General features: G+C 38.4%; 2 protein-coding genes and 1 non-coding gene across 5 annotated transcripts; 1 reads left to right on the forward strand and 2 right to left on the reverse strand.

Annotated features, from left to right (window-relative positions):
• Window positions 1-371: 371 nt before the first annotated feature.
• LOC105169822 (F-box/RNI-like superfamily protein) lies at window positions 372-4,061 on the reverse strand. The gene is made up of 4 exons (XM_011090354.3): window positions 3,633-4,061; window positions 3,337-3,545; window positions 3,004-3,097; window positions 372-2,083 (listed from the first exon to the last, which is right to left on the reverse strand). The coding sequence occupies exons 1-4, from the start codon at window positions 3,825-3,827 to the stop codon at window positions 638-640; spliced, it is 1,944 nt and encodes a 647-aa protein (XP_011088656.1). The 5' UTR covers window positions 3,828-4,061; the 3' UTR covers window positions 372-637.
• Window positions 4,062-5,688: 1,627 nt separating this feature from the next.
• On the reverse strand, window positions 5,689-5,849 carry LOC148787385 (U1 spliceosomal RNA). Its single transcript, XR_016067084.1, has one exon. It is a non-coding gene; the product is annotated as a U1 spliceosomal RNA (small nuclear RNA).
• Window positions 5,850-7,817: 1,968 nt separating this feature from the next.
• IYO (RPAP1-like, carboxy-terminal protein) lies at window positions 7,818-15,715 on the forward strand. 3 transcript variants are annotated; one of them, XM_011090356.3, is made up of 10 exons: window positions 7,818-8,206; window positions 8,473-9,574; window positions 10,102-10,229; window positions 10,330-10,514; window positions 11,085-11,190; window positions 11,284-11,541; window positions 11,666-11,854; window positions 11,977-14,238; window positions 14,830-15,039; window positions 15,358-15,715. In XM_011090356.3, the coding sequence occupies exons 1-10, from the start codon at window positions 7,988-7,990 to the stop codon at window positions 15,532-15,534; spliced, it is 4,836 nt and encodes a 1,611-aa protein (XP_011088658.1). In that variant the 5' UTR covers window positions 7,818-7,987; the 3' UTR covers window positions 15,535-15,715. The 3 variants fall into 3 exon arrangements, with proteins under 3 accessions (XP_011088658.1, XP_011088657.1, XP_011088659.1); XM_011090355.3 differs by having other exon boundaries at window positions 7,819-8,206; window positions 11,281-11,541; XM_011090357.3 differs by lacking the exon at window positions 7,818-8,206 and adding an exon at window positions 8,337-8,383 and having other exon boundaries at window positions 11,281-11,541.
• Window positions 15,716-15,750: the final 35 nt, after the last annotated feature.

Below are 15,750 nucleotides of genomic sequence, written 5' to 3' on the forward strand. Positions count from 1 at the left end.
CCAAAGCTCCCCACAATTCGAGCTAGTAAGTTAGGTGGACAACTAAGCATCATTCTCCACTATTCTAAATGATGTTCCTGAGAAACAAGAAAATACTAGTGCACAAAATAATGAGATTCTCAACATCCAAATTCATGAAGAAAAATCTCTCAAGTCAAAGGAAAGAGGCTCAAAGAGAAGTGAATCATCACGCTTGCAGTTTTCCCGTTTTAAGAGACCTGGGTCGGGCCGGGTGTTGATGGAAATATTTTGGTAAAGACAGGATTTTGGGTTAAGAATTATGTAGATCCAGGAGGCCCAATGGGTTACTTAATAGAACATGCATGTTGATGATGATCTAGGGAGTCGCACTCGGCGTCACCAGAAGATGATGAATTAGAAACACCTTTCATCAAAAGGGAATCACCCCACATGTCACAGGAGACAACTACTACGTACAAATACATTTCATACCACCATATACATCACTCTATATACACAAACCAGATCCAAGTCTCACATATCAGGATCCCAATCATCACCACACGGATTAAGTTACACACATTTATCTACAAGACACCACCACCATCACCAAGTACATGAAACATCACCTTTGGTATTAATTACTTCATATGAAGGGAAGAAGACTTGCCCCTGATCATTCGAATAGCTCTGCCATGTCGAGAGCATCTTCCATCTCATCATCACTCATGTCTTCCTCTCCAAGAAGCCACTGCTCAAGTTCATCAACTTCCTCATAATCCTGCGCATAAAAGTCATCCAAATTATCCCACTGGTCTGTCCCTAATTCCTCGCCACGAGTAGCAACATGTAGATGTGGTCTACTTCTTGTTAAAGCATCCACTATATCTCTGTTCACAGATCCCGTCACTCCCAACCATCTCAATCTTGGGAAATAAGGCTTCTTTAACCACCGAAATGCAAGTTGAGTAATGCCTCCACAGTTGTAGAGATCTAACAACCTCAAGCTACTGCCCCGACACATGTTCTCGTCAACCTGCATAGAGGCTAATGCCATGACAGAAGTATCACCAATTAGAGGACATTGTCGCAGACGCAGCTCAGCTATTGCGATGCGACTTTTTGCCAGCAAAAGCACACCAGCATCAGAGAGGTTCGGAAGATTTGACAGGTCTAGTTCTCGTAATTCTCGGTTGGAATTGCCATCAAACAAGAAAGAAATGCATCTGTCTGTAAGTCTCTTGCATCCTCTCACAGACAATGAAGCAAGGGTATTCGTCAAGCCCTTGCTTAAGTAGGACAATCCCACATCACTTATATCACAACCATCCATAAGTAGAGTTTTCAACTTAGGAAGTGTATTTATAGCTCGAAGAGCTTCATCACCAAGGTTTCTACAATCCCTCAAGTCGAGCATGCAAAGATCTCTATTGGATGTCAAGCGTGAAACAGCCAAGTTTGTTAAAAGATTACACCACCTTAGGCTAACATGTGTCAGTGAAAGGGATGTCGCAGCAATGTCATGAAAAACGAGGTCAGTTAAATGAGTCCCATGAAATACCCTGAGCTTATATAACTTGGAACAGGAATGCAAAATTGTTTTATAACCTGTGTCCGTCACCTGGCAAAAGCCACCAAGACAAATACTTTCCATTGCCGAGCATTTATCAGCCATGAGAAGGATTCCAAGATCGTTGACTCGCTTGAAGTATGTAGGAGCTATCTCCTGGCTTCTTACCAGACAGAGATGTTTCAGTTTGCCATGGGCATTAATTTGTTGAAGACCATTGTTGGTGAGATCAAATGCCATTCTTGGTTCCATTATAGGCGAATCTCGAAGATCTAGGTGGGTCAAGGAGGTAAGACATTTAGATATTGTGCTCACCATGGTGTCGGTAATATAGTCCACTGAAAGGCATAATTTCTGTATATTTGGCAATATGGATGGCCGGGGATGATTTGATGATTGATGAGGTCCCACGGCAGGGCTAAGCAGTTCAGTAACCATTACTGAAGAAATATATCCGATTTCAAGAGAAATGAGTTTCGATGAGGCCAGAGACCAAACACGAGCAAAATTATGACGCAGAAATATGGAGACATCAAACATCAGGATCAGTGTCTGCAAAACAATATATCAGCTTCAGCAAAACTGAAAGGTTTTATTAACAACTGGGTTGGGTATATAAACATTATACACAATGTTAATACCAAGATTATTGATCATATGAGTCCCTAATGAGCCAAGCTACAAATGTGTAAAGATAATCAAAATCAACAATTCTTGAGGGTATGCCAGTCAATTTATTATCAAATCTGGCAGTGATTAGTAGAATATCTTGGGACAAACTGTCAGCAAGATCTCCTCCCATTATATACTGTTTCGGAGTTCAGAAATTTTACGAGGCTAAATACAGACTCAGAAAAGAAACCCACAAAACCTGGCTTCATACTGCATCTGAGTACTTTGTCATCATGCTAAAAACATATCTACATCCTTCTGTGTGTATACATACCGGCATGAAGTATGCGAGCAGATCAAGAATTTTTAAAGAAAGACAGAAAGAGGGGTGGGGGGGGGGGGGGGGAATTCTTTTGAGGTCATTACATTTGGAACATTTTCTGTATTTCTGAAGACAAATATACAAAACAATGTGCAAACAAACAAAAATTCTTCCTTTTGCATTTCATGATACAGAGAGTATATATGTGTCATATGAAGTTAGCTAGGAGAAAACCCAACAGTCCTGGACGTCAATACACTTGATGTAAGTTACTGTGCGCACTCCAAATAATAAAAACCATACACATGAGAAATATCATCGTTTAAGAGTTTTTCCATAACTCATTCGAGGTAAATAACACACGCATACCATATCCTGTCTCATCCCCCTTCCAACCCCTTCCCCTCCCCCCCCCCCCACCCACCACATTAAATGCAACTTCAGATAATATAAAGCATTCCAATTTCTTCAATCTGAAACAAAACTTTAAGGTAGTAATTTCACAGTTATCCAAGTAAATCACGGGATAAAGCCTTACTTCCAGGTGAGAACAACCACTGAGCAATTCCTCTAGATGTAATACATCAACTGATCGTCCCCTTTTCTCTGCTACAGAACTCAAGTACAGAAACCTGAAAAGGCATGTTTTTTACACAAATTTTACTTGTAATAACAGCCAAAAGAAAGGGAAAAAGAAATCACTTCAAATTCAAATAATATACACCAAACCCATAATCAAACGCCAATAAAGATGAAAAATTCTCCAACCATGCCCACCAAGAAACAGACAACTATAACAATTATCACAAATCAAGCCAGAAATCCCGATGTAAAAGTGAATCTTGGTCAGAGATGGTGACATAAGACAAACCTGAGGTCTTTGCAACTGTGTCCAAGCTTAGACAGAAGCTTGCCGCTAAAATCTGCACAATTGCGGAGGCACAGCTCTTGCAAAGAGGGGCGAAGGAGAAAATCTAAAGAAGAATCATCTAGGCGCGTGCAATCCAGCTTCAGGCTCCTCAAGTAGGGGTTGTCAGGAGGCAGTAACGGCCTCAATAAATCCATGGACGGCGCGATATCCTAAAAAATTCCAACAGGAGGAAAATTAGCCAAAAGAAAATGTTAAAACCGAAATGCTAATCCATCGCAACTAAATTGAGAACTTACGAGGAGATGGAAATTGGGGATAAAAGATAAGATGTGAGCGGCGCAGGAGCGGAAGGTCATACACGTGGAGGCGAGTGATAGGATGGAGGGGACGTCGAGTTTGGTCATGATGGTGGCGATTAGGGCGGAAGGGAGGTGGTCTAGACCCGGATTTCCCGGGTTGGGTTCTCGGGTCTGGGCGGATGGGCTTGCCATTTTTGTTTCGTTAATTATTTTGCCACTAATCTGTGTGGAAAGTGGAAAGTTGAGAATTGAGGAAGACGATGGTTATCATTGATTGCGGAGGTGAAGTGTCGGGTTTCGTTCAATCCCATGCTTTGAACTTAAGTCGCTATGTGTAGTTGGCGACTTATAGTTTTGACTTGAATGAGTAGGTGCGATTTCAGTTGAGACAGGGGAAGGTGTTTGATAATATTCCGAAAAAAGCTATGTCATAGAGTTGAATAATGAATGATCCAAATAATGAATATCAAGCAAGCAAGCTGAAGCTGAGATGGGTTTGGCGCATTGTCTTATGATAAATACATTTTCCTTTTCGCCTACATACTCTATTATATATTACTCTGGATTAGAGGGAACCCTTCCAGAAATTCTCCTTAGAGGAAATAGTTTTCAACCAGCCTCGGTTAGAACCTCACTAAGATGGTTGCTTCTGAACCCTTTAATCTGCTTTATTAAAACCATGATGTGGGACGGGGGTTGCACAAAACCCAAACCAAATCTTGCATTACTTCACCACAAATTTATCTTCTCAATTAAAAATCTCCACAATTGTAATGCAAAACAGTCTGCCAGTATACAAATATCAGAATCTTCAGACTTAATTATTGGGGCCTTTCCAATTAAGAAAAGGACCCTCCAAAAAGCATGCATATGTTAGTCCAATAAAACAATTATGCAGTTTATAAAAACTTTACTCACATACTAATACGTTCAACTTCTAATTAGGACTCATTTGATTTAAGTGAGAGAGGAAAAGAGAAGTGAGAGGGGATGGGAAGGAAAGAATAATACATAATTTTTTTATTTGTATTTTGAGTGTTTTGTTTTGGCATTTTTGAGATAGAGAAAATAGAGATAAACAAGTGTATGTTGGAGATAGATCGTATGTTTGGATTTGTGTTTTGAGGTAATTTAAAATATTTTAAAATAAATTGTGTATGTTTGATTGTTGGGATTTGGGAGAAAAAAAATAACTGTTCATTGTCAAATCATGTTTTTTTTATATTATATATATAAATATATATATGAAAGTTGAAAAATAAAAAACACACAGATAAAGTGTAAAACAAACATTGGGTGTTTTTATCTTGTCTTGGTAAATGCCCAAACATTAAACCAAATATAGGGATAGTGTTACTTCAAGTTGTTTTGTATGATTGTTAGCGGAGTAAATCTGAAATACTTCCCATTTTTTGGTACGAGGAAAATAGATTGACAACAAAAGACTAATTTTATAATTTTATTGAATAACTCTTTCTTTCATTTTTTATTAGAAAATAAATGAATTAATATTATACTAATATAATTTTAGTATATCAAAATTTTAATAAAAATGTTTATCAATGAACAAGAATATTTTTTTAATAAAAATATTTATCAGAATGAGTATTGTTCATTTATTCTAAATTATTTAATTTAAATAAAATAAAAACTACTAATAATATTTTCAACTAACCAATTCGAATTCAAACATCAGTCTTTATTGGTACTAAAAACAAATTTTGTATATTATCTCCAGACATATTGGAAAAAATTAGATATAAAGATATATAGATAAATGACAGAGTAAAAACAAATAAAAACTGTATTTTTTTATTTTTTTAGCCTTGTACTTTCCAACTTTTCCGTCCACTCCATCATACACATCAAATTGTAGTTCATCTCCATCTCTTCTTCCTAGTAGACATTCATTTATACTTTGAATTTTCTTATACTTTTCACTTTTCAACCCATCCAAATACTTAATAAAAAGGGCCTCATCAAACTTCTACAACTGAGGCCCATTTGATAGTGAGAGGGTCATATGCAGTCGATAATGTTGCACTAAACTTGGGCGAGGGCCGCGCGAACGCAGGCCCCCACTACCACAAATTATGACGTAGGCTCGACCACTTGGGCCGACCTTAGACGGGCGCCCCTCCTAAGTGCAATGGAGGTCGCCAATCTAGGCCATAGGCCTTATTGATCACCCATTGACCCCGTCCAGGTAAGTATGGAACTCTTGTATTTTTCTCCTCTTTATCTAAATGCTCATCCCCTCATCTTGCCTATACCACATCGATGTGGGACAGTGGCGCCACCTTATTCCTTGCGCAGGCCTCATATTTCTTGGTTCCTAATAGATGAACTGACTCTCATCGTCTTTGCTACTCATTTCAATTTCCAACTTGACAACACACTGATTTCTGCTGAGAGGCTACAACTACAAGAGTTGTCTTCTAAGTTAAAATTTTCCTCAACTTTGAAGCTCGTGGGTTTCGCTTGTCAAAGTCAGGAAAACAGTTGCCCATTGTTTACATCAGTGGTCTTATCTTCTTTTATGCTTTGGGCCCTCTGCTTCCAGTCCTGAATACAATTTGGTTCATAATTTTCTAGGATGGAGCTGTTTAAGAGGAAAGCTCCTTGCCTTTTCAACAGATTAAAGAATGTTCTGCTAACATTCCAAAAATTCACATTTTTCACTCAACAATTGAGTTTTATATGTCACATTAAAGATGTGGGTATTACAATAATGAAATGTTCGCTTATAAGTACTTGTTAGAGTATTCACTCATAATTTGAGATTCAGAGAACAAATGAAATGCATATTTAAATTTTAGTTGCAAGAAACTATCTTTGAGTTTCCCCAAAATTAAAATTCCAAAATATAGATAACTTTTATGGGTGCACCGCACTAATTTCCAATGAGAAGTTATCTATATATTTTTGTCCGGATTTTAATGCATTTCACCTCATATATATTATAAATGAGCAAATTATATAGTTAGGAAAAAAATATTAAATTATTTTTTGTATTTTTTAAAATAAAAAAATTTAATTTTGATTTCGTGTAATTCACGCACTTTGCCTTTATTTTAATATTTTAATTATAAAAATTACATTCATAACCTTATTTAAGAACTATTGAATTTTATTTAAATCTAAGGTTTAAATTTAATTAGTAGATCAATGATTTAGATTTTACTTAAATCAAATCAACGATATAGATTTAAAATTTTATGTTTATAAAAACATATATTATTTAACATTTAATAAAAAATATGATAATTGATATAGTTATATATAATCACAATTATATAGATGCATGCAAAAACACATGTATGGAACAAATGATGGGAGTGAAAAGTAGTGAAATAAGTAGTAGAAGGTAAAACAGTCAAATGAGTTAAAATAGAGAGATTGATACGGAATCAAAACTCTAAGTGTGAAATTAAAATATTCCTTTAGACTAACATAGTACAAAAAATGTGAAATTTGTAGTAGGTGGACTCAAAGTGTAAAACATATCAAAAACATATTTTCTCTCGCTGGAAACCTCTTTATTTATTAGACAACCATAAATTGGTTGGATGAGGCCATGAATTTGAGGGAGCATAACCTCAAAATTGTTAGATAATGCTAAAACTCCCTCATATTTGGTACAAAGTTCCCAGCGACTAGCTCATCCCTCTCAGACTCGAGGGACAATTGGAGGATCCCTTAAGATTTGGATGCTTGATGGAATCTGTTGTGTATTTTATAGGGGATAAGACTGCCTTAATTTTTAGGAAGGTGGTTGGGAGTCTTCTTTCAGCTAAACTCAAAGTCTGTTAGTCTTTATAGTACATCTCCTTAGAACGCCACGTGCCACTGAGAAACTACTAGTCCTTATCCTATTTAGTGAGGGGGCCTCGAAATGTCCTACATGGTTGCATCATCCGTGGATGCTATGTGGATGACATTTAACTTTAGCTAGGGGACCTCAAATTTCTAAATTTTCTTGGTGGCTTGTAAAGTCTTCCTGGATCAGGCTTTCTGGAACTTGGATTAGCTGAACTTTTTATTTTGACAAGTCTATTTTTTGGTCATCTTAGGCATTATGAAACTGTCAGACTGGGCTCCATGAGGTACCATGTCTTTCTTGTTTTTGGGCTGGCGAAAGAGGCCCAAGCGCCTTCTCGGCCATTTTTATTCTTTACGCCTCTCTATGGCTCACTCGAGTCAAAATTTCAGAGTTGACTTTGAGACAACCGGCTTCCCTGAAAGAAGTATTCGGCTCCTTCACCCTTGAACTTCAAACATCCCCTCTTCCACAACCGCGCGCGCAACTCAGACACTGCTTTCTCAGTTCTGTGAATAAGCCGGAATTAACTATGAAGAATGAGACTAGCGATGGGAGCAAAAACCCAAAACCCAAGATTTTGGGAGCAACCCCACTACAAATTAGTGAAGACGACGCCGCACGGCTGGTGGGGAGCATAGTCGAAAAGGGCTTCTCAGATAACAAGCAAGCCAGGCCTTTGGGTCCGACTACGGCACCCCGGCCCACTGTTCTGCCTTTTCCGGTGGCCCGCCATCGCTCACATGGCCCAGTATGTATAACTGATTCTGTGTTTTTATCCGTTACTTTTGTATTGGGTTTGTCTGATTTTCTTTATATATTATAGTCCGTCATCATTGGTTCTTGAAGCATGAATCCTATTTTATGTTGTCTCGATGTAGATTGTGGAACCAGCTGAAATAAGTTAATTTGGCTGCGTTATATATATGTACGTATACTTTTATTTCGAACACTTTCATTATCAGAGCATAAACGCAGTTGCGGAACAATGATTATTTTGTCAATGTTGTTTAACAGCATTGGGGTCCTAAAGTTGGAAACTTTAAAATTATCAACGATAATGGTGATGCGGATGAAGATGTTGGAGAAGGGGAAGATTGTGATGGGATGGAACTGGCTGCTGGTGTAGCTAATCCTGTAGAAAGAAAAGAAAAGAAAGGTATAGATTTCAGCCAATGGAAGGAAATAGTGAAAAATGACAGTAATTCTGTGCTTTATGAGAAGAAAAAGGAAATGCATTTGAATGCGTTGGAAGTTGGCCATAAAACGCAAGAAAGAAAGTCTGGTAATTTAAACAGAGAAACTGCTGGTCCAGATAATGCCAAGCTGCATGGTACTTCATGTGTCGACAATGCAAAAGAGCATTTTATGACAAAATATGACAAGGCTTCCTCGGTCTCTAAGGAGTTGAAGGAGAAAACTTTAGGCATGTCAGAGATGGCTAGTGACAAGGAGTTCCATAGCTTTGAACATGTCAAGAATGAAAATATTGTTCAACCAGGCCAGTGGCCGCAGAGTGACATTAATAGATCTGAGGACATTACATTGGTGGAGAAGGAGCCCATGCAGAATGAGTCGAGTAAGGAAAAACGAGTGGATTTGAAAATGCAACACATGCACAAATTGCATGTGGCTTCTGGTTTTGCTGCACAGAATGTAGTTGGTGGAGAAGGCAGTCTTGAAAGTCAGATTGATGCTGAGAATCATGCTCGATTGGCAAAAATGTCTGCTGATGAGATTGCTGAAGCTCAAGCTGAAATAATGGCAAAGCTGAATCCAGAATTGATAAATGCCCTGAAAAAACGGGGCCAAGCCAAAGTCAAGAGGCAGAAGTGTACTTTGTCCGAAATTGCAGGTGGTGAAGCAGACGATATGCAGCGTGAGAAGAATCTCTCAGAGTTGACAGCGAACTCTTATAACAGTATCTCTGACAAGCCTGTGGAAAAAGTTCCTCAGGACACACCAAAAGATGAAGGTGATAAATCTTTCTTAAATACAAGTCCACAGAACTGTGGCCTGTGGGATGCTTGGAGCAAAAGAGTTGAGCGTGTTAGAAATATGAGATTTTTCTTGGACGGCAACATTATTGGCAGTGATTTTGCTCATCTATCGGATAACGGTAAGGCTGCAAAACAAGCTCATGTGACTATTCAAAATTCTGTGCGTGATATTTTTGTTGATTTCACAAATCATGTACTTATTTGTGCGCCATAAAAAGAAAACCGTGTATTGTACTATTCTTCCAGCCCTTGGTTAGTGTTAATGAAATGACATATTACATGGTTGCTAAATTCAGGATGTATTTTCTTGAATCTAAAAGGTTCTAACTCTCTTCATGCTGTTCATCAGAAGAATTTCCTTGGAAAAATTTCATCTTCTAATCTATAGAATGAATTTTCTTGTCAGAGATTTTTTACCAAATTTTTGTGCTTGAAAAATTACTTCTGTCAATATTGAATATCAGTAGGCAGTCTGTACAAGTCGGTAACCAAGTCGGATGTGAGATTGGATATTGTGATGACAGGGATCCAATATATCAAAAGTTAGATGCGGCCATCCTTAATTTGTCTATTCCCTTTATTATAGTTGAGAGTGTTGTTTTGATGGGTCAGAAAATGTGCTGATTGCAATGTGCCCTGGTTGTAGGTGAGGCATCATCTGCAAGTGGATACAATGCAGATAATGTTGCCGAACGTGATTTTCTTCGAACTGAAGGTGACCCTGGTGCTGCTGGTTACACAATTAAAGAAGCAGTGGCCCTAACTAGAAGTGTGGTTAGTGGGAATGACTTATGGAAGCCAGTTTCCTTTACATGCCTGTTGGCACCAGTGTGTTCCATAGTAATCATGGATGCCTTTGCAAAATTTGTTTCAGGTTCCTGGGCAGCGGACTTTTGCTTTAAATCTTATTGCAGCTATCCTTGATAGGGCAATTTGCAGCATCTGCCGAAAGCAAGTTGGTTCTGCTTCTAACGGTACTGATGCTGAGGGGTCTGTTGACTGGGAGGCTATTTGGGCTTTTACTCTTGGCCCAGAGCCTGAGCTTGCTTTATCACTTAGGTAAATTTGAAATGCATCCTTTCTTATCTTGTCTAGTTATAGTGTTCTGTTTTCCTCTATTTTGAGTGAAACAATTTTTGTATGTTATAGTCCTACGGCATACCTTCTACTGATTTATTAAATCAAGTTTGTTGTATGGTTTTACATTATCCATATGGATCACACACTCTCCTGGCTTGATATTATAGTTTGTAGGCATAGCTAATGGTGTATCCCTGTAATTTGAAATCATTTTCACCAGTATATAACCTTGATAGTTTTGTAAATGTGTATGAAGTTTGATGTCGAAAAGGTAAGCACTTCTAGTTCTTAGCAAACTTGTTTCAAATATTACCTCCCTAATTGAGTAAGTTCATGTTGAGTGTTCTTTCATATAATGAAGTTTGAAAATTTTAGGATGTATATGATAAGCTGCTTTTTGGTCGGTCTGGCTTTGTAAATTGGCATACCCTTCTCCTGCCAAAATTATTTATTGCCTTCTATTAATGTATAGCTGAAACAGATAGCTTCAGTTGAGCCTAGAATTTTTATTATTATATACTCTGATGCTTTGGTATACCCTATTTGTAGAATGTCCCTTGATGATAACCACAACTCCGTGGTCCTTGCTTGTGCCAAAGCCATTCAAAGTGTGCTAAGCTGCGATATGAATGATATCGTATTTGACATCTTGGAGGTATGGTCTGATTTCGGATATAATGTTTTGTTATTGTCGTTCTTGGATTATGAGTTCATCTTCGTAACATGTGGCGTCATTCTTTCTCAGAAGGCACCAAAGTATGCTAGGGATGTTCATACTGCACCTGTGTTTAGAAGTAAACAAGATGTTAATTCTGGTTTTCTTCGTGGTGGCTTTTGGAAGTATAATACCAAACCTTCTAATATCCTTTGTTTTCCTGAGGAGTCGGTGGGTGACACAGCTGAAGGTGAACACACTATTCAGGATGATATAGTTGTTGCTGGGCAGGATTTTGCCGCTGGTCTTGTTAGGATGGGGATTCTTCCAAGAATCTGCTATCTCTTGGAGGTAAGCAGTTTGATGCAAATAGTCTCAAGTTCTCTGCATCAGCTTAACAAACTATGGAAACTTATTGCTGGCAATACCATTATCTATATCTTGCAAATGAACTTATTGATTCCTCTGGTACCAGACGGATCCTGCTGCCCCATTAGAAGAATGCTTAATCTCTATATTGATTGCCATATCAAGGCATTCCCCAACATGTGCTGCTGCAGTTATGGACTGTGGAAGGCTTGTTCAGACAGTTGCTAGAAGATTCGCCTCCAAAGAACAAATGGAAATCAATTCTTGCAAGATAAAATCTGTTATGCTCTTAAAAGTAAGCTGTGCCCTTAAGATTAACAGATTAAGTTTCTTTTATCACGTTCCAATTGGGTTTTTCTAGCTTGTGTGGATCTTTTTTCATTTGTTCAGACAAAATTCTTTCCTGGTGTTTGATAGGCGTTGGCTCAGGTTGAGAAGAAGAATTGCTTGACATTTATAAAGAATGGAATTTTCCGCCAGGTGACTTGGCACTTGTACCGACATCCATTCTCCCTTGACCAATGGGTAAAATCTGGGAGAGAGGCCTGCAGACTTTCGTCGGCTTTGCTGGTCGAACAATTACGAATCTGGAAGGTCTTCATTCATTATGGGTATTGCATTTCTGACTTTTCTGACCTTTTTACTTCATTATGTATATGGCTTGGTGTTCCTACAATGGACAAGCTAGTCAACTATGATGTGGTGAATGAATATTGTGCCATCACGAGAGAAATGTACCTTCTTCTTGATGTTTTAGCTGGTAGACTTCCCAATTTTTATTCAAGCATGCATGAAAGATTGGACGACACTGCTCAAGATAAAGCGACTTGGTTGTGGAGTCACTTTGGTTCTATCATCGATCTAGCCGTTGAGTGGATAGATATGAAAAGCATTCCACATGTATCAAGACTCTTTGAATGCCAAAATAAAGACAGCAAATATCGCAGTTTGCAGGATTCTGAAATAAATTCCTTGTTATGGGTCATTTCTTCTGTTCTGAATATGCTTTCCAGTGTGCTGAAAGCTGTGATAAAAGAGGATACTATGAGCGCTCCAAATGATCATTTGCCATGGCTGCCTGACTTTGTACCTAAGATTGGACTTGAAATAATTAAAAATGGATATTTGAGGGTTTCAGGGGTAAGTGATACAATCTGCAATAACAATCTTTGGGGAAATGGTTCCATAGTTGAGTATTTATGTCATTTGAGGATTGAAAAAGGGCAAGAGTTGGCAATATCTTCTACATGTTGCCTTCAAGGATTGTTCCAAGTTGTTGCTTTTGTTGATGAGTTGATCCAGCAAGCAGACCTTGAGATTCATAATGCACCATCTAAATTTCAAAGTCTTCCAAGGGAAGATAAAGTTCTTGCCAATGGGATACTCAAGTCCTGTGCAGCTGAAGTACAATATTTGCTGACAACTTTAATGAAATTAATCACTAATGAATGGCAATACATGCAGCCTGTTGAGATGTTTGGGAGAGGAGGCCCTGCTCCAGGAGTTGGTGTCGGCTGGGGTGCCAAAGGTGGAGGGTATTGGTCCTCAAATGCTTTGTTGGCTCAGGAAGATGCGAGATTGCTCATTCACTTGCTTGAAATTTCTGAAATTCCCTTTGCCGAAGATCCATTAGAAGCTGGAGGGATGGGGCATAGGCTAAATTGTTGCCTTGCAGCTTGTCTAATCGTGGGTCCAGGGAATAGCCCTGTCATCGATAAGCTACTGAGGGTCATATTCCATGTTCCTGTTCTGAAGTATCTTAATTTTGGCATCCACCAGTTCCTTTGTCATAAAGGATACAAACCTTTTGGTTGGCAATATGAAGATGGGGAATACTTGTTGTTTGCTGATGTTTTGGCCGCTCACTTTAGGAACAGGTGGCTTACTGTAAAGAAGAAACAAAAAGCCATAGGAGAAATCAATAGTGTTAGCCACAAACCTGTGAAGCAAAACGGCCGTTCCCTGGAGACTATTCATGAGGATATGGATGAACCAAACACAGCTGATGAAGAGTCATCTTCTTTGACACTGGAATGGGCTTACCAGAGATTACCTCTTCCTGTACACTGGTTTCTCAGTTCAATCTCCACCATTTATTGCGAGAAGAACGTTTCTCGTCCTGGTGCTTCTAACAAAAAAACCTATATGGAGGTGCCTTCAAACTTTCTAGACGTTGCCAATGGCGGACTCTTTTTTCTCCTAGGTATTGAAGCTATAACTAGTGTCCTTGGCTCTGAGTTCTGCTCTCCTGTTAAATGCGTTCCAGTTGTTTGGAAACTGCATGCAATGTCTGTAATATTACTTTCTGGAATGGGCATTCTTGAAAATGGGAAGAGCAGGGATGTGTATGAAACTTTGCAGAATGTTTATGGCGAGACCCTTGACGGAAGAGAAGTTGTCAATTTGCATGGTAACTTGAGTGTGGAGTCCCTGCAATTTGAGTCAGAAATCCATGAGAATTACTCTACCTTTATTGAAACTCTAGTAGAGCAATTTGCTGCTGAATCTTATGGTGACATATTATTTGGCCGGCAAGTTGCAATATATTTGCACAGATCTGTTGAAGCTTCTGTAAGGCTTTCGACATGGAATGCCTTATCTAATGCTCGTGCTCTTGAACTTTTACCTCCTTTGGCTGAGTGCTGTATACAGGCTAAGGGCTATCTCAAGCCTATTGAGGTACTACCAGTATACAGATTCATTTACTCTAACTAGCCCAAAAAAGAATTATCTGACGGCAGAGATGCTTCTTGCATTTAGATACCATTTTTTGTGGTGATTAAATGCCATACCAGTCAGCTTTTCTGATCACAAATCAGTTATTTCTGAAGCTATATAGAATTAGAAGAAAAAAAAGTAATAAAAAGCTTAGCTGCCTATTTTTGTCACTTGTAAGAGTTTTTGCCTCTCTCTCCTTGTGTTTCGAAGTATTTCACTTGCTAGTAACGAAGGACAGTTAAAAGATTTTCCAGCTGGTTCTGTTAATGTTAGATGTTAGTCATGTCAAAATTTTGTAACATGTTATTTGATAATCGAGGAGGCTTATACTGTTTCTGAAATTTGCAAGGCATGCTTTGAAAGGAATCCATACCACTCCTGTAGATTGTTGATTTTGTGAAATAAAGAATATTGAGATGTGTATGTGGAAGATATATAATCATATTAAATTGCATTTGTCTGCAGGTGATGCATGCAAATGTTTGGATGTTAAATCATTGTTAGAGATGATAGCTTATATGAATTGAATTCATGAGTTTGATATTGGTGCAGGATGATGAGCGGATCCTGGATGCCTATGTCAAATCATGGGTCTCTGGTGCCCTTGACAAAGCAGCAAAACGCAGTTCAATGGCATTCTCGCTAGTCCTCCACCACCTTTCATCCTTCATTTTCAGTAATGTCGCTGGTGATATGCTCGCACTACGCAGTAAACTTGCAAAATCTCTTCTACGTGACTATTCTCGGAAACAGCAACACGAGGTATGTTAGTCATTTAGGATACTGAATTGTACTGTATACGTGTGTGTGTGTGTGTATATTACATACATGTTCTTCATATTTTCGTTTTACGGATGGAATCCTGCAAATTCCCACAGGATTAAAATGTTCTTCTTTCCTGACCATGTGTTGGGAAGTATTGTTGTCCTACAGATAAATTCATTTTTTTTTTTTAAAAAAAAAAAGGAAAATGCTATGAGACGAGTGAGGCTGGCACTTGGAGTGCACATTAAACTTCTCCAGCATTCTAGCTCTTTCCATTTTGCTACAGGCTAATGTATATCTGCAACTTGTGGACAGGGGATGCTGGTGAAACTAATATGCTATGAGAAGCCTAACATGAGCTTGCAGACGTGGTCACAAGTAGAAAAAAGGTTGCAGCTTTTGAAAGAAATTTGTGAGGGATACATGACTGCAGTCCAAAAGCTTGAATCTTGTATCACAACATATGTAGACTCCAAGTCCAGGAACTTGTGAACCTGAACTTGTGCTACTCTTGTTCTTGTATATGCCTGAAGTTGATGTGATGGGAGCCACTAGCCAACCTCTGTTGCGTTTGGGTGGTATTTAATGAAATAGCCCAAGAAGATGTGTGATGGATAACTCGTGTTCGTTGGTTCCTTGTTTGAAGTATAAACTACGGCCTGATATAGAGGAATATGGACTTATTTGAAATTTAATAAAAGTAAAAAA

This window comes from Sesamum indicum, linkage group LG8 (genome assembly GCF_026168435.1).
Source record: "Sesamum indicum cultivar Baizhima isolate 11 linkage group LG8, ASM2616843v1, whole genome shotgun sequence".
Classification (NCBI taxonomy): Eukaryota; Viridiplantae; Streptophyta; class Magnoliopsida; order Lamiales; family Pedaliaceae; genus Sesamum; species Sesamum indicum.